The sequence below is a fragment of the Colossoma macropomum genome, unplaced genomic scaffold (genome assembly GCF_904425465.1).
Source record: "Colossoma macropomum unplaced genomic scaffold, Colossoma_macropomum, whole genome shotgun sequence".
Lineage (NCBI taxonomy): Eukaryota > Metazoa > Chordata > Actinopteri > Characiformes > Serrasalmidae > Colossoma > Colossoma macropomum.
Window position 1 is genome coordinate 5,181,564 of NW_023494809.1, and position 19,179 is coordinate 5,200,742.

The following is a 19,179-nucleotide window of genomic DNA, read 5'->3' on the forward strand; positions in this document are numbered from 1 at the left end:
CACCAGAGCTTATTAGCGTTCCGTCTGAGCGGAGTCCGACCAGCAAAGATCAAAATGATTATAACATAACCAGCAGAAGACTTGGAGTCTCGTCAGTCACAACTGCATATGAGTACATATTTCTATATTGTGGTCTGTTTACACAAAGTTAGGTTAGTTCATCATTTATGTTGAATTTATGTTGAAATTTTACGCTGCTGCACTGATGTTGAACCGTGTGCTGCACTGGGTCGGTATGACCAACAGGTCAAAACAAGCTCAAAACAAAGTGACCGCTGGGCCTGATTGGTGTTCTTGCTTTGTGCTTCTTTCATTTTGACATGTTACGTTTTTATACACACATAAACCAAAAGGAGCGACAGATTTCTCATAATGTAGTGGAGTAAAAAGTGAGATATTTGACTGTGAAATGTAGTGGAGTGAAAGTAAAAAGTCGCCCAAAATGGAAAAACTTCAGTAAAGTACAGATACAGGGAAAACTACTTAAGTACAGAAACGAATTACATTTACTTAGCTACTGTCCACCTCTGTGCATATCAGAACGATAGCTAGCTAGCTGTGCTAAAACAACCAATTAGCATTATAGTTGCTGAAAATTGTCCTAGGTGGACAGTAATGATGGTATTGTTGCTGAGCAACAAGGAGAGAGTAGTACAACCAATAGCAACCTTGTGTGGAGACCCAACATATTGTCATTTTTTTCTTTTTTATATATATTTTTTTTTCTTAGAGGTTGTGACCGCTAAATAGCGCGAGACCCATTTTATATGTTATAATCTTCATCGCTCTGCAATGATTTCTTGCGTATACATTTTGAAATGATAGCTGTGCCTCATGTTTTGTTCAACTAACTCGGAATTTCCCATCTCTGACTAGGAAAAGCAAGGAGAAAACCCCTCTTGAGAGGGAATTCCTACACGGAAAGTCAGGATGGAGTTTTTACTTAGCATATAAGGCCATTATCAACACAGCTGCTCACATCGTCATCAGTACTAGAACAGCTCTTCTCTACTGTTAAGTGAGATTGTAGTAGTATTTGACACTGTAACGCTCACGGTATTGAGATGATAAAATCATCATGAAGTTATCACTCATCACTAGCATTAGCTGGCTAGCTTGATGCAACACTCGCTTTCAAGGAGGCATCTGTGATTTTTCCCTCTTGGTAGCTGGAAAATGACATAATTCCGAGCTTCAGCTTCCCACTTTAGAGTTAAACCAAACAACAGTTAACAACATTGACCAACTAGCTTTATAGATGCTGAATTGACAGTTACCCTTGGCAAATGGGCAAAGTACAAGACACGGATTCAATACTGGTTTTAACAGGTCAGCATCTCATCCTTTCTCCGCAGGGGAATCCCTGACTCCATCATAAGAGCCATTCCATAACTTTATTAAGGGTGTTAGATGAGCCCCCAGAGAGGTGAGGAACCGACTGAACACAAGTGTCGACTGGAGAAATGATGCGTTTCCCTTTTCAAACCCGAAAATAACGAAACTAATAATAATCTGCACTAAAATGCCAAACATTGCTGAGCTTTAGGTAGCAAACTACACACTTAAAAAGATGGTTCTTTAAGGGTTCTTTATTAAAGAAAATGGTTGTATATGTAACCATGAACACTCACAGAACCCTTTGCATGATTAAAGGGTTCTTTGCATCGTGAAAACGTTCGTCAGATTAATGTAGAATGTGCTGTGAATTGTACTCTATTGCGCCCTTTTGAAATGGGTTCTATTTAGCACTAAAAAGGGTTCTTCTGTTGTTACAGGCTAACACCGTAACAGTAGAAGAAGCCTTTTTGGTGCTATATAGAACCCTTATCAAAAATCTGAAGAACGTTTTCACAATGCAAAGAACCCTTTAATCATGGAATCATGGAAAACCATTTTCTTTAATAAAGAACCCTGGTAGAACCATCTTTTTGAAGAGTGTACTCTGTTATACGTGACTGCTGATACAACTCGGCCACTTTAGTTAGCATGCTAATAGCACTGTTTAGCTATATGGCTAACAACAACAAAAAAGACTTTCCACCAATTCATATTCAGACAAAGCAGTTATTCAAAAATAAATATGTATGAAATGTTCAAACTTCTCAAAAAACATTTGGCATTGCAAAGTTTGCATGGCTAACAGGTTAGCTCACTGAGGCTAAGCTAACTGGGGTCTGTCCTGTTTGAGTAATCCGCTCCTCACTGTCCCCTCCTCCCCTTCTGGACATGTTGTGCTGTTGGATTGTAAGAGTGCACTGGATATTATCTGCAATGTGGTCAGATATCAAAAGTGGCAAAGGTCGCAAAGTGTCTGTATCCTCTGTAGTGAACAGAGCTTGATTTGAGACGGAGCCGAGAAACGGCAGTGCAGTGCCTGTATTTCAGCCCTCAGACAAATACAGTGTGATCCCCTTTTATTCCTGTTACTGAATCATGGGGCTTGCTCGGACTGCTCTATGCGTTTGGCCACTTTGCCAAGAAAATACTGTGCTGACCAGGACCCAAAACCCTGTGTATGACCGGCAGAACCATTTTAGTCTGTCAGTCCCTTTAAACTGTCACTCTTCTTCAACATCGCTGACTGCATTTCTTTTTTACCTGTGCGTGTGACTAATGAGTAATGTTTTGCTAGTTTGAGATACTCATGCAAATAAATGATTATATTTTCTATAACGGTTGGAAATAAGACGAACCGGGGGGACGGGCAACATCAGGGACCGCCAGAGACACACACTTCTGTTGTTCTGCTTCTGTTGCCTGAATAACTGTGGATGACTGAAGTGTATTTTAATGCTGTAATTGTGTGTGGAAGGAAAGAGACCCAGGCCCTTACTTTATAAAGACAACCAAGCTGCTCTCCTTCATGAGGAGTTGTACATAGAAATGTATTTGAACAAATATAATGTACAGAACTGTATTTATATTGTATCTCTACGAAATGTACAAAAAAATGGGTACAAAGATGTCCTAGAATACAGAACGTTTACAGTATGAAGGCGTCTCCTTTGGTGTCTGTGTTGTGTTTGCATGAGTCATCATTTTACAATAAGCTGAAATTACAAAGAGCAGTGAGCGGAAGCGCAGAGTGTCTAATAAAGTGGCCAGTTAGTGGAAGCTCAAGGTTGGTGTTTCTAATAAAGTGGCCAGTAAGATAAAGCACAAGGTGTGTTTCTAATAAAGTTATGTTTCTAATAAAGTGGCCAGTTAGTGGAAGCTCAAGGTGGGTGTTTCTAATAAAGTGGCCAGTTAGTGGAAGCTCAATGTGGGTGTTTCTAATAAAGTGGCCAATGGGTGGAAGCACTGGGGAGGTGTTTCTAATAAAGTGGCCAGATAGTGGAAGCACAGGGTGGGTGTTTCTAATAAAGTGGCCAGTTAGTGGAAGCTCAATGTGGTTGTTTCTAATAAAGTGGCCAGTTAGTGGAAGCACTGGGGAGGTGTTTCTAATAAAGTGGCCAGATAGTGGAAGCACACGGTGGGTGTTTCTAATAAAGTGGCCAGTGAGTGGAAGCACAGGGTGGGTGTTTCTAATAAAGTGGCCAGTTAGCGGAAGCTCAAGGTGGGTGTTTCTAATAAAGTGGCCAGATAGTGGAAGCATAGGGTGGGTGTTTCTAATAAAGTGGCCAGATAGTGGAAGCACGGGGTGGGTGTTTCTAATAAAGTGGTCAGTGAGTGTAAGCACAGGGGAGGTGTTTCTAATAAAGTGGCCAGTGAGTGGAAGCTCAAGGTAGGTGTTTCTAATAAAGTGGCCAGATAGTGGAAGCATAGGGTGGGTGTTTCTAATAAAGTGGCCAGATAGTCGAAGCTCAAGATAGGTATTTCTAATGAGTGGAAGCACTGGGGAGGTGTTTCTGAAAAGTGGCCAGTGAGTGGAAACACTGGGGAGGTGTTTCTAATAAAGTGGCCAGTCATTTTGCAGCGATAGCACAGGGGGGCGGGGCCTTAACACATTGCGGCAGAGCCAAACTGTCAAAGCAGTTGGCATGAAGTTTCACTGGTCTCACTTTCCGCACGCAGCTGCTTCAGAACAAGGCGTTTGTTGGTCTGCATGCCAGTTTGGTCACCAGAAGTCCGCGTGAGCTCAGCTTTTACCTCTAGGGTTTTGTCGGCTGGAGAAGTTTGAAGTTTGAAGCCTCTGTGGTCTGAGTGTGAAGATGCACTCGAACCAGAAGGACACGACCTACACCAAGCTCTTCGTTGGAGGCCTGCCGTACCACACCACTGACTCGAGCCTCAGGAAGTATTTCGAGGTGTTTGGGGACATTGATGAGGCTGTGGTCATCACGGACAGACAGACTGGGAAGTCCAGGGGCTACGGGTTTGTAAGTGGAGTTTTATTCCCGGCTCGAAAGAGCCATGAACTGTTCATGAACAATGATATAACTGTTAAGTAAAGCATTTAGGCTGAAGTAGACTAGACTGTACTAAATAACTTGAGTAAAGTAATGACTTAAGTAGCTACTTACAACAAACTTAAGTTAAAGAGTGAATCTCAGGTCCAAAAACTTAGGTACTGAGTGTAAAACTGCAGGAGAAATGACAATCTCCAGCTTCTAATTCGAATTTTCCGTTCCACCTTAAATGGTGCAGCAGTTACATTCTGGCGCCTCAGTCGTCAGACTATAACTGCTGCACCATTTAAGGTGGAGCGGAAAATTCGAATTAGAAGCTAACGAGTCAAATGCTAAAGGAGCAACAGTGGAAAATACTTAGGTAATTGTACTTTTCTACTATACTTAAACATTATTTTGGAGGATTTGCACTTTACTCGAGTATTATTTCCATTAAAAAACATACTTTTTACTTTTTATTTTTAATTTTACATTTTTATTCAGACCTGCTAGATACTTGTTTGAAACCTCAAAGACCAGATATTTGTCTTTTTTTATTTATCTCGTCACATTTTTCTGTTTTCAAATTAATATTCGTGTAAACATTTAATAATGATAAGGATTTTGACACAGCATAGTTTCTTTTAAAGGGACACTCCACCAAAATGAAAAATCTAACCATGGCTATGTCTGTTCTAAGCATGCTTGCTCGCCTCCTTCAGCGATTATAAAGTGATGTCTGAAAGTAGATTCTCCCCTTTTAAAGACTAGAAACCCCCTTCTGATGATGCGTATTGAAGGTGCAAGAAGCTACAATCATATTTGAGGTTCTTTTGGAAATGAATAAGGAGAAGATGCCGCTTTATTGACTCACCAGTGGGTTTTCATGTAACGGTGTAAACACAGAACTGGTTATTTGTGTTGCTCTGTTGTTTATGGACTATTCCACCAAATTATTTCACAAAAAAATACGATTTAAAAAAATAGTGAAGTGTTCAATGCGTAGATATGTACAATGATTGTGTTGTAGTAGTCTATTTAAACCCAAGGCATTAATAGAGATATTAATAAGCTAAATATATACAAAATCATCATTTATAGGGTGGTTTTTATAGATTTATCAAGGGTTTAATTTTTAAATAAGAAATTAGCAAAAAGTGCTGTGTCATATTTTCATGTCATTACCAAAACACAGAGTTAATGGGCGGAGCCTATTAACTATTGCATTTTAGAGCAGGAAGTGAGGCTGCATCCCTGTCCCTCGTGGCCACATGGTGAGCAGTTAGATCCCATTGTTTTGAAGCAAATGTGTCCCAAAGTCTGAAAATCAGTGTGGAACATTAAGAATCGTCATATTTTCTGCAGTTCAGCACTTTTTAGAGTTTTAATGTAAAATATGATGATTTTCTGTGTGAACAGCTGTTCAAAGCTGTGTTTGCTGAGTTTTTGAGGTCAAAATGAGCGAAATTTGTCATCGAAACAGTCACTACTGAAACAGTCACTACTGAAACAGTCACTACTGACACATTTGGTAAAGTTTACTAATGTTATGATTGTTTTACTAGTGAAAGGAATTTTCAGTCATTAATTTTAATAAAATAAACATAATTAAGGTTTAGGGTCACTCAGAGTCCAAGTCAGTTAAAAGTCCCAAATGTGTTTTTAACTCTGACCTGATTCGATTAAATGGCCCTTATATGAGCTGCACTGCTTCAAATTCCTCACAGTTGTACTGATAAATGAGATGATAAGTGTCTCTGTCCTGTTTGTGTGATCAGGTGACCATGGCTGACCGGCCTGCTGCAGAGAGAGCCTGTAAAGACCCCAACCCCATCATAGACGGCAGGAAAGCCAACGTTAACCTGGCCTACCTGGGGGCAAAGCCACGGATCCTACAGCCAGGTATCAGACGTTTGTTTAATGTTTGTTTTGGAAATAAATTCATTTGTAAGCAGAGAGATGTGCAGCCTGAAGACATACACCCTTAAAAATTGGTTCTTCAAGGGTTCTTTCGTAAACACAGTGGTTCTATATAGAGCCTTGGACAGTCGAGGAAACATTTGCATGATTGAAGGGGTCTTTGCACGGTGAAATCGTTCTTCACATTGACTGAAAAAATGTGTTGTACATGGTTCTATATAGAACATTTTTGGAAAGTGTTCTATGTAGCACCAAAAAGGGTTCTTCCATTGTTATTATGTTAAACTTGTAACAGTAGAAGAACCCTTTTTGGGGCTATACAGAACCATATACAACACATTCTCCATCCCATCAATCTGAAGAACGATTTCACCATGTAAAGAACCGTTTAATCATGCAAATTGTTCTTTGAGTGTTCTTAGTTCTATATAGAACCACTGTGTTTACTAAAGAACCTTTGAAGAACCAGCTTTTTAAGTGTACTCAGGTAATCTTATTGCTGCCTCATTGCAATAACGACAGCATCTAAAGTAGCAGCTCAAAAAACAACTATAATATCCTACATTTGATATCTGATATATGTAAATGAGCTCTGTTTTTATTGGCTGCTGTGTTGTGCCTTATTCAGAAAGCACTCGGAGTTGAAACACTGTTTAGAACCTCAGTGTTAGTGTGCCTCACAGCAACAGTGAATTAAAAACAGGCTGTTGTTTGCAGCTTAGTTTCCATATATGGACTGTACAGACTAGCTGTTCCATAAATTGGACAGCGTTTAAATATTACTTCAAACTCCTTTATTTCAGAAAAGTGATGGAAATTTGGTTTTCCATGATAAGAGGCCTTCAAATATGGCATTGTTCTGGAAATTTTAATGCTTAATTTCTGTTTACCTAGGTTAACATATTGGAAAAATACTTAATAATAATATACTAAAATATACAGTTTGCTCGAACTTTTTCACATTTTATGTTTAATTTTTTCCCCAAATATATCAAATTCAGTAAATGAGCAGTAACTGTGCATTAAAATGTGCAGAAGCGGTTTCTCTGTAGAGGGTGTGTTTACTTATTTTCATTTAGAAAATCAGCAGATGTATGTCATTTCACCAGGGGCGCCCAAACTTTTGCATAAGACTGTATATGTAAATAAGCTCTGTTATGATTGGCTTGTCTTGTTCAAAAAGCAATCCGAGTGGTAGCACTACTTCGATGTGAGTGGGTGGGGCTAAACTACTGTACTCTTTTATTTAAAGGAAATTTGGGCACTTTTAATGAATGTAACTGATGTGATTATAATAGTAAAGCTTTGTTTTTTGCCATTAAAATGTTCATAGAGTAAATTTATGTCAGTCTGAATGATCCAATTATTACTCACTTTAGTATTCATATTTTCCCTGGTAACAAATTTGAAGCATTTGTGAATAAATCTTTAGATCAGCTTTTCACTGACACTGTAAATCAGACATAATACACAGCGCAGTCATCACTGAGTGCTACTGTATTATCATTATTATGATTATTATTATTACGAGATGAATCCGTTTTTTGTGTGCTTTTCTCAGGTTTCTCATTCAGCGTCCCTCAGATACATCCAGCTTTTCTCCAAAGGCCTTATGGGTAAGCAGCATCACTATTCAAATACACATCAGTGCTGCAAATGGATATTTACTGCTTTATCATTCATGTTTTAATGTAATATTATTCTGCAAAAGGCTTTGTGTCACTCAGCCTTTCAGACTGTATCTCAAAACATTAAAGGAAATTTACGAGTCTCCAAACATTCTGCAAGCATCCAGTGACAGTAGAGAGAGAGAGAGAGAGAGAGAGAGAGAGCCTTCTCTTTAATTGAGGCCACACCTTACAGTCATTTTACCACAGTTAAAGGGGAATTCCACCAGTTTTTGCAAATTTTCTGCATAATTCAGTGTGTAAGGTGTAATCAGAGAGATTCAGAGTGGTTTGGTGTGAAATGGTTCAGATGTCTTTACAGTGGTGGTGATAGGAACCAGGGGTCGCCATGACGACAATACAAATATAGACATTTTAACCTACACGAGTCTTCTGAGTTTATATGGAATGTTGATGATGGGGAAAAAAAATATATATTTTCTTTGGGGACTACTTTGCTTCACAACAACCTGCAGGTAAAAATATTTTAGGCCAAAATATTCCAAACTACTGTAAAACAGTGTCTCAGACCTCAGGCAGTGAATTCATAACCACTTTATGTAATAACTATGTGTCATCATGTCATTTACACGTCATTGTGTGACTCAGAAAATGGATATTTATGTGGTTTAACGTTCATATTTATTCCTGTTTCATGTGACATGAAGTCTTCTGCATTTTCATGATAAACTGTCTCAAACTGCTTCACCTGAATGTCTTTGAATAGAGAAAACTGTACAGCTCTGCTAATTTAATAAAATGCCGTTGTTTTCTTTGTGTTGTAGAGACAGTGATGATGATCAGACCCCATTACAGTTACAGTACACCGCCCCATTCCGCCAGCTCACAAGGTGTGTGTATGTGGGTGTGTGTGTGTTTGGTTTGGTTTGTTTTTTTTGCTGTTTTTAGTTTATAAGGGTGGGACATTATTGTTATTGTGATACATAACATGACAATACGCTTTTCTGATGGATGTCATCAGTACTTCCATAGAAATAGCAGATTCAGACCAATGATGGTGATGGTGGCCGACTCCATGATTTGGGGTGCCATTTAGCTCTGGTATCTCTTAAATTAAACTCATGATGATTTTTTTTTTAATCATTTTTCAACATTGAATCTAGCTTTTTTTGGCAGGTGGGGAAGCGAGGGGGTGTCATCAAAATATACGTAAGATATCAATCAGTCAGTCCATCAATAAATGCATGAATCTAGTTTATTTCCTGCAGTTAAATTAATATAGCAGTTATTAAAGCTAAGAGCTGAAACTGACTGTTATTTCTTGGCATTTCTTTACATCCGGGTCACCAACCTTATTTGAAAAAGCTGAAAGACTGAAAATGATCTCAGGAATATGGTTTCTTTGCTGATAGTGGCTTGAAGGAATTTTTCACCATCCATACTTATCACAAGAGGACTTTAAGGGCACTAATGATTTACTTATAGCTGCACTATGTACGTTTTGGGGATTTGGAGACCCCTCTGGTGGAAACTTGTAACTGCGTGCAACATGCAGAAGAACCTTTAGTAGTGTGGGTTGTGCCTCTGACCCCTTCCTCGAGTCGATTAATCTGCTAATTGTGTAAGAATTCAAAGAGAACTCAGTGTAAACTTGGTGAAGGAGCGTCTTCTGAGGATGTGACTGAATTATCCACTATTGTCATCATATCTTCATCAGTATGTTTGAGATAATTTGAGGTCCAAACATCGAGCTGGACCCTTCTTTTTGAATGTGTGTGATGTTAAAGCGTAAAGACGTACGATGTGGTGTGAAAAACTCCCGACCCTGACGCCTCTGACTTTTAAATGATTATGTCAGGCTTTACAGGCCGACTCACAGCATTGGAACATTTGTTGTTAAAACTGACCCTCTGATGGTCCGGTGTGTGACTGTGTGTGAGCAGCTGTGGCTCAAACTCTGCTTTTTCTCGCGCCACAGAGCGACAGGTGGGCTGGAGGCTGAAGGATCACAAAGCCGCTTTATTTAGCCCTGAACTTTAAACACCGTGGATTGTTCAGGTCACCTCTGAGAAAAGAGAGGGAGACAGAGTGAAAATGCATTTTAATGACCTAAATATAATTATAATATAAATAAATATGATTCAACTGCGTAAATATTAAATTATTTTACTATATTATTTTTTTGTTTTTGTCAAAGTAAAATTTTACGTTGAATCTTTTCCTGAAGAATTATAATAAAATCAGGGTCAGATTTCGAGGTCTGTAACACTGCTGTTCTGGATTAAGTTTGGAAACACTCATCATATTATATATTATATATATTATTAACTTATTTTATATACAGTTTTATATGAATTACATTTAACTTTTACCAATTCTAAAAAGGTATTTATTTTTCAATCATAAAATTTAAAAATATTTTGGAACAAAAAGTTACTATGTAATGTATGTAAATATGAGGCATCCTGGATATAAATTTTACTGTATATGTATATAATTTCACTGTATATGACCATTTATAAATGTTCTTGATATAAGTTCATACTTGATTCGGGATGTTAATTTTATTAGAACTTCATTCTGGATATTAATTTTATTGGAAATTTATGTTTGGATATTGTTTATTAGAACCTCACTCTGGATATTAATTTTATTAAGACTAATTCTGGGGGTCAATTTCATAAGAACCTCATTCTGAACATAAATTTTATTAGAACTTAATTTTTGATGTTTTACAGCTTTCTCAGTTATATTAATCTTCCACAGGCCTGTTCATCATTCTGCAGATATCAAACTCTTTCTTTTTTCATTTTACTGGTCTGACCTGTGTGCAGTTACGGGGTGAAGGCGTTAGAGTCTGTACAGTGTGTATATGGAGCTCAGTATGGGGGGGTATTTTTAACCCTGGAATGCACAGATGGGATTTGGGTTTCTGTTATTGCACATTAGAGTTCAGCCCCGAACTCCACAACACACTGTTACTCATGTGGAGGCTTTCAGTCTGCCGCTGTTTATGAGTTGTGCTGCTTTCGCATGTTTGTGTCGAAAAAAAAATAATTTTGCCCCTCGTAGTGGTTTATGGGCAACGGTGACATGAAGCCATGGAAATGTTGGCACGGTGAACTGGTAAAAACGGATGATTATTAGAGGAGAACTTTATCAGTGTTGATTGTTTAAAGGTGGAGAAAGTCAAGACAACACTTTACTCTTTTATTTTGTTGCATAGTCCTGAGTTTGTCTGGAATTTGAGATGTTTGGTATGCATGGCTCCCAAAAAAATATTTTTTTATTACACCACTGTGGTTGATCTCAAAAGTTGGGAAAATTGACCTCTTTACAGATCATTCTGTTTACTGTTGCGGTCTGCGGAACGTTGCCACTTGCAGTAGCAGAATTTTCTGTCTCTCCTCCATTGAAAACAATGGAATATCCGATTTGCCATCATCCGTCTACCATTTACACACATGAACTCAGCACGAATAATGCTGTAGTTATATACTGAATTATTGAAATATCCTGTGCAGTATTTAATTCACGTGAATTCAGACAGATCTAGACTGGAATTAGAATGTTTTAGGGTAGTGAATGTATCCAATCTAAGCCAGCAGAGAAAAAACATGGTCAGCGCTGGATAGTTTAATTAAAATTACTAAAAATGTTTAGCTCCCTTAGTCAAATGGTTGAGAAAAGCCAGCAGAACGAGCCTCAGAGCTTCACCCCAGGGAATAAAGAGAGGCCAGCAGTGTTCTTTAAATTAATGTTTCTGTTTGGAGCTGCACTATGTAAGTTTTGGGGATTTAGAGACATCTCTGGTGGAAATATGTAATTGCATGCAACGTCCAGTAGAATCATTTGTAACTTGGTTTATGCTTCACAGCACTTCTACATACAGATGAATGTAATGAATGAGGGCGTTGAAAGAGAATTCAAAGAGAACTCAGTAAAGGATGCGTCTTTTGAGGATGTACCCCCTGGGAAACCATAGCAACTGCTCAGCAACAACCTAGAAACCCCTGGGATACCATAACAACTGCCTAGCAACACCATAGCAACCCCCTGGGATACCATAGCAACTACCCAGCAACACCCTAGCAACTACCTGGGATACCATAGTGACTGCCCAGCAACACCCTAGCCACCCCCTGGGATACCTTAGCACCCACCTAGCAACAATCTTGGCAACTACTTGGGATAGCATAGCAATGACCTAGCTACACTTTTGTAACCACCTGGGATACCATAACAACCACCTAGCAACACATTAGCAACCACCTAACAACCACCAAGCAATGCCTTAACAACAAGCTAAAATACCATAGCAACCTCGTAGCAATACCATAGCAACCTGGAATCACTACATAAACCTGAAGGTGTTGTCAAAAACAATCTACACTGTTCTGCAACTGCCTTAACTCTTTAAGCGCTATTAGCTGGTTTTGTCAAGCCAACTTAAAGTTCGCTCACGTTTCTAATCTACTGTTGTCGTATCTTCATCAGTATAGTGTTGTTTTTCAGATCATTTGAGACGTAAACATCGAGCTTCTTTTTGAGTCTGTGTGTGATTTTAACGTATAAAGACGTACGACGTGGTGTAAAAACTGACCCGACGTCTCTGACTTGAATATTTCGAGCGTTACAGGGCGACTCGTAGCAGGGCAAACTCACCATATCTTAGAGTTTTCTTTTTTCCTCCGACTCAGTGAGTGTGTTTACATGCATTCAGTAATCCGATCAGTTATTCAAATGGTCATGTTAACACCATACTCCGATCTAGAAATCCAACTAAGAAATCTGATAAAGAGGCTGGATTTTAGCTCAGTAATCAGATTTCTCAGTGCATGTGAACTCTTACTCTGATTTCTTTCGCGAGATGCAGCAAAACACTTTTGGAGTGACGCTGAAACCAAATACCTGCTTGATGAAATGAAGAATTTAAATTTTCTTCATCTTCTAGATGATGTTTGTTCATATTTTCAGGTAAAGTGTCGCGATGTTAAAAAAAAGAAGCTGCGGCCTGAAGTTTGAGTTTTACATCATGTCTTCTTCTGTGAGTTTATTGGCTGGTTGCAAAGCAGAAATCTGATGACTGTCTGACTCATGTCGACCCGTAGTTTCCCCATTATCTGATTACTCAAAGGCATGTAAATGTTTTCATCGGATTACTGACAAAATCTGATTTCCTGCAGTTATCGGATTATTAAGTGCATCTAAACGCACTCCGCAATGAAACTTCTTTCAATTAAAAAAAAACAGATAGTGCAGCTTTAAAACCAAGTAAAATAACAATGGGGTGAGTTTGTGCTGTTAAGTCTTCAGAGAAGATAATAAAGGAGGTCAGATCACACTGCAGCCCACCCTGCCGCTCACACAGAGAGTGTAGAGAGTGTGTTCCAGTCCACTGTGAGCTCCTCCACCTGTCGCCCTGCTCTGAGTGTTACACTGACGCTCAGCTGTTCTGATGAGGTGAGACGTGCTGAAATGTGAGTCTGCGTGTGTGTGTTGGCGGGGTGGGGGTGGTGGGGGGGCCGTCTGTGCATTTTTTTATTGAACTCCATTTGTACGTTAATATACAAACATGCATTTTAGTAGGTTTTTTGGGCCTAAAACTTTAAATCAAAGCTACCCAGTGTGCTGTGCTTCACGTACAGGATATGTAAATCACAGAGTTGGCCTGTAAAGATGTTTGATTGGGCTCATCAGATACCCCATCACCCATTGGCCCTTGTTAATTAAAGTTATCGCTGCTGTCGGAAGAAAACCTCGTATCTCCAAAATGGTAACTTTATAGGAGAAGGAAAAAACATACTTTACTTTTAATGTAAGTCAATGGAACCAGAGTTATTTCCGAGCAGTTTTGGGCCGTTTCTTTTCGTCCATTTATCCTGAAATTTACACACAATATAAAGGACAGGCATTTTCAAATTATGATAAAAACAGAAAACAACAAAAATGGAGATGCAAGGTTTCCTTCTGACACCTGCGATATATAAAATGTGCAGATTTAACCACCTTTACAACTACTTTACGTCTGATTCATGAAATTTTCATACAACGTGGAAACAACAGCGATTTTCGTGCCCTAATTCATGCAGTTGTTTCTGTAGCGAGCCAATAAAACAACAGTATCAGCAGCTTGTGAGCCAGTGGCTGTGCTGGTAGGTGGAGTTTGAGGTCAGGGAGTGCAGTGCTCCCCCTACTGACCAACCTTTGTGTTCAAATTGTGACGACTGGAAAGAGTAAAATGTGAAATAAACAAAACGTTGTTAGTGTTTTTAAGACAGTAGAATTATATCATTGTGTAAAATGACGTATTTAATTGCTATGTTATTGCAGTTTATGACACTAGCTGTGTTTTGTGTTGTTTATTTTGTGGGCGGAGTCAGTATTATAAAACGAGCTCAGTGTTAAAATGTCTTTAAATGGAACACGGAATAGTTGCAGCATTTGCTTAGTTTCTATTTACATTCTTATTAATGTTATTATAGATGTTTTGGTTATTTAACCATAAAATCAAACATTTTTTTTTCCAGATTGTTAAACTATTACACTCAAATTTACATGCACTACTACCAGTTATGAGTCTGATCGTACAGATACGGTTGAAATTGATTAATATCAAAATTGGCATGTGCTCATTTTGTGATGAGATTCAGAACCATTAGCCTACTGTGTTTTGCACACAGAGGAATTAGACCTCCACATTTAACCCATCCGTGCAGTGAAACACCCACGTACATGCACACTAGTGAACACACACACTGGGGGGCAGTGAGCACACTTGCCCGGAGCGGTGGGCAGCCCTATCCGCCGTGCCCGGGGAGCAATCGGGGGGGTTAGGTGCCTTGCTCAAGGGCACTTCGGTCACGTACTGTCGGCTGAGGGGAGCAAACCGGCGACCTTCCGGTCACAAGGCTGGTTCCCTAACCTCCAGCCTACGACTGCCCGTTAGATATCTAATATCTAGATATCTAATAGCATGCTAGCTTAGCCGTACAAATATATAATTATAGAGTATGAGGTATTTAGGTAAATGAACAGTAGCATTTTTGTATTTCCAGCATATATGTACTGTAGAAATTTGCACTCTGGAGGAAGTGTCTGCACTGTTACAATAATGCTAACATCAACTAGCTATGGGATCCAGTCTCTATGGGATGTGCAGTGTCTTGTTAGCATAATGCCAACATTGTCCACGTTGAGTTTAATGCCATACAGCCTGAGCTTGAACACTGACTTTCAGAGCTTGTAAGACATTCATGTAACATATTTTTACTTTGTATATTGCAGCTTAAATCTTTTAGTAAATACTTTAACTTACAATCAAAATTTGAGTATTTATTGAAGTCCTTGTAGGAAAGTCTGTCCCCTTGATGGCCATCTTGGCAACAACTCTTCCACTTACACAAGGCTCGGCTTCCCTCTCTTTAAATGGGGGGAAAACTTTAAATCCTGAGCTAAAAGCCAAATCATCGTTTCAAAAGCAGATCACTGTCCAAATCTGACCAAGACAGCTCACAAAAATAGTTTGTAGTGTTTGGTTCAAAGACCCAGAGAACTTGTAGAGAGGAGAATTACCACTCTGTAATGTCTTCCGGGTTTCTCAAACACTAGAGGGCGCTCCCGAGCAAGTCCAAAATGCATGGGTTAATAATGAGCATTTGAGCAAAACCACAGTTTATAAATGCTTAAACATTTTTAATGTAGAAGAATACAATAATTTCCTGAACACTGAACAACATAAAACATTTGAACACTGCTGTTATATTTTAATGAGCTTTTAAACTCGAGTTCTAAACATTTAAAATGGCGCCTTATGTACGTTCATGATGTCAGTGAGCGCGAACAGCCAATGAGCTGCTCCGCTCGCCAGCCAATCAGCACTCAGTAGCAGTAATGTTAGCGTCCTGCTGCCCAAAACCCGTTTGCTGTAGAATAAAGGAAACATACAGGTGAGTTTTCTTTACTTTTTTAGTGAAATCCATCCTTCTGCTTTCTAAAACTAAAGGAAAGTTCTGGGCGAGAGATTAGAAACTATTTTAACTTTTCGTTTTTAGCTGTTTAGCTCCATTCACTCCCATTCACTGGGGACTCACTCGCAGGCGCCCTCTGCTGTTTTGCAGTCCTGTTTTTGATATAATAAGGGAAATAGGAAGTGGCCAGACTCCTTGTAAACTGGCTCTGCAAATAACACATCGCATTCACAGATCTCCGCAGCGGGGGAGGGATTTTCCCATTTGAGGTTTAACCAGCTAACGGATCGGCTCATTTATTGAAGGGTGGGAATTTCTGCATATACAGACGCCATGTTGAGCGTGACAGACTTTCCCACTCATTGTCCAACCAGTGACCCGTCTCCTCCTTTAGAACGTCTCTGCTATTATTAGAGCAGCCTGTCAGCCCTGGAAAGAATATGTGTTTGTATTTTTAAAAAACTGAAATGAAACATTTGATTCATTTATGAATTTCAACTATTTAAAATGTACTTAAAATGCAAATATGCAGAATTTTAAAACTGCTGTTATAATGCTCTTATTTCCTATGATGTGTATATAATATTCAGAAAAGAGGATATTATTGATTAGTAATACGCTGCTGTCTTATGTAGTCTTGTAAAAATATGACTGCTGTAAATAATCTGGCAACCCTGCTGCCTGTAAATTACTGTAAAGTAAAGTGATTTTTTTTACAGTGTGCTTGTTTAGTGAGTGGACAAATCATGAGTATGTTTGTGAAACTGTGTTACATTCCTGACCCCTGTGTTTGTATATTTCCCAGGATTCCTGCTCATTATGTATATCCTCAGGCCTTCGTCCAGCCCAGTGTGGTCATCCCTAACGTCCAACCTTCTGCTGCGTCCACCACCGCTGCTGCTGCGTCTCCGTTTCTGGACTACACAAGTGCTGCTGCTTACGCTCAGTACTCCACAGCCTATGACCAGTACCCGTACGCCGCCTCTCCTGCCGCAGGCTACCTCACCACGGCCGGCTACGGCTACGTCCAGCAGCCTGTAGCATCACCCGCACCAGCAGCAGCAGCAGTAGCAACGGCAGCGGCTGCAGCTTTTAGCCAATACCAACCACAGCAGCTACAGACTGACCGCATACAGTAGTGGAGAGAAGAGTCGGGCAGTTAAAGTGCATATAAAGTAAAAAGTGTCCCAGTTTCCACTCAAACCAAGATATCGAGCAGCCAAATGAGCTTTTTTAGTTTAGCGTTGGAGCTACAAGGCCAGTGTAGGTAACAAGTAATGGGAATTTATAGCTGTATACACCATGCTAACTGCATTAGCCTCAAACCATGTGCATTTATTAAGTAGTCTTGATTATGTGGTGTTTATAACAGTGATTTAGCCCATGCTGCTGTTTTTAGCTATGCTAATATACTTCAGTCCATGTTTATAGTGTTTACAGTGTTTAATACAGTATCAGGAACCACATAATCAGGTCTGTTAGCGATCACTGAACAGCTCCACACAGTTAGAGACAAATGCCGTTAGTTAGCGTGATGCTAATGTGTGGCTGTGAGCTGTTCATTATCTGTTAGCTACATTAGCCTCGTAGCTCCAGCACCAAACTAAAGAGGTAACTAACTTCAGACACCAAACACGTCTCGGCTGACCGACGACATTGGAGGTAAAAGGGTGAAACTGTGTTAATTCGATTTTGCGCTGTTTCGTCCTGCAGCCGGCGCTGAGTATGAAGGAAGGCTGCAGTCCAGCCAGAGAGCAGTGATGCTCACCGTGAAGAGAAATAAGCTTTTATCGGTAGCTGTTGTCTTTTGTGTTTGTGTTATTTAAAGTGTATTTAATAAGGCTAAATCTGCAAAACAGTAACTCGCATCATCCTCAACCGTGTCACCTCAGTGTGCTCTTTAAATCCAGTGCTGTGCAAACGTCTCAGGCCAAAATGATGATAATGATACGTACAGCCGTTTATCTGGGCAGTAAACATTCGGGTCATTCTACAGAAACGTCCATTTTTGTGTCCCTAGCGTTTACAGATATATGACACTTGAAAAACATGTTAGGGTTTCAGTTTATTAATATAAATAAATAATATAACTTATATAAGTTATTTTAACAATTACACCTTATTGAGCCTCAATTTAGCAGTATTGGTTTGTAAATCAATTATCTAGAATTCCAATCACCACAGAAGAGCTCGTCCCCACAGTCATGTGTGAAGGCTGAGGCCATATTTTGAAGTAAAAAACACATTTTTCTGCCATTTTAACTACAATAATCTGTACATGACTATGAAATATATGATTTAAATGACAAAGAAAACAAATAACAAATAAATATTATAAAATATATAATGAAAGTTCTCCAGGAGTCGTGTCACTGGTGTTACTGCGTAACAAAAAATCTCTTATTTTGAAATAAAAGTCACACTGATGACATCACTCGACTTCCTTTTACCTGTTTTCTGAGGATCTATGAAGAAAAGCTCATGGTGAGTCCACTGTGTCTCTCAGTTATCAGAGATTTTCTCATTTAGCTCATGATTTCATATGAAGCTTTTAGCTGAAGTCACTGGTGTGACTGACTTTATTCTGAGGTAACTGTGGAAAAATAGAATACAAATGGATTAAATGACATATTTTAGTGGATATTCTGTGATTGACAACATGTGGTTTGATGCTCTGTAGCAGTTATTTAGTAAAATGCATTTTTCATTATAAGTGTCTCTGGTGTAATAAAGGATTATGTGTAACACCAATGAGGATCAGTAACACCAGTGACTCCTATGGAGAGATAGAAAAGTGGACGTTTCTGTAGAATGACCCTTAAGAAGACACTAATATTAGAATAAATGGAAATAAAAATATATTGTGATTTGATGTAATTGTTTTAGCTTAGCATGTCCAGATCTTTCCTGGAGGAAGTCCAGTATTTACTGTTACTTGGTTTATCTCATCAGATCTTCATTGAATTAAGTCAGGTGATGGAATTGAACAAATCCATGTGATGCTGGAGCGCAGTGAGAAGTCAGGAGCCAAACCTGTGTTTCTATTAACCTGCACAACTTTACGGAAAACAGAACAATCTTATTCCTTTTTACTCTGTTTATATTTACATTTATTCTAATGTTATATAGTGTTTTTACAGGACCCAGATAGCGAGTATATATCGGTCCTCTGGATTGATAAGGTTGGCACCCCGCTGACTGTTTGCCACTGCAGGTCCACCCTCGGACCACCCAGATTACGGTCCTGCATACAAACTCTACCTAGTTTAATCTTCTCAAACAGATTTGAAATGCTCAGAGACTTTTATTTTGGAAAATAAGACAAATATTACA

At 39.1% G+C, this 19,179-nt stretch overlaps 1 protein-coding gene and 1 long non-coding RNA gene across 2 annotated transcripts; both read left to right on the plus strand.

The window, feature by feature from the left end:
* Window positions 1-1,861: 1,861 nt before the first annotated feature.
* On the plus strand, window positions 1,862-2,991 carry LOC118798899. Its single transcript, XR_005006084.1, has 2 exons — window positions 1,862-2,299; window positions 2,334-2,991. It is a non-coding gene; the product is annotated as an uncharacterized LOC118798899 (long non-coding RNA).
* Window positions 2,992-3,784: 793 nt separating this feature from the next.
* Window positions 3,785-17,878, plus strand: rbm24b (RNA binding motif protein 24b). The gene is made up of 5 exons (XM_036558816.1): window positions 3,785-4,319; window positions 6,107-6,230; window positions 7,810-7,864; window positions 8,701-8,766; window positions 16,652-17,878. The coding sequence occupies exons 1-5, from the start codon at window positions 4,152-4,154 to the stop codon at window positions 16,983-16,985; spliced, it is 747 nt and encodes a 248-aa protein (XP_036414709.1). The 5' UTR covers window positions 3,785-4,151; the 3' UTR covers window positions 16,986-17,878.
* The last annotated feature ends 1,301 nt before the right edge of the window (window positions 17,879-19,179 follow it).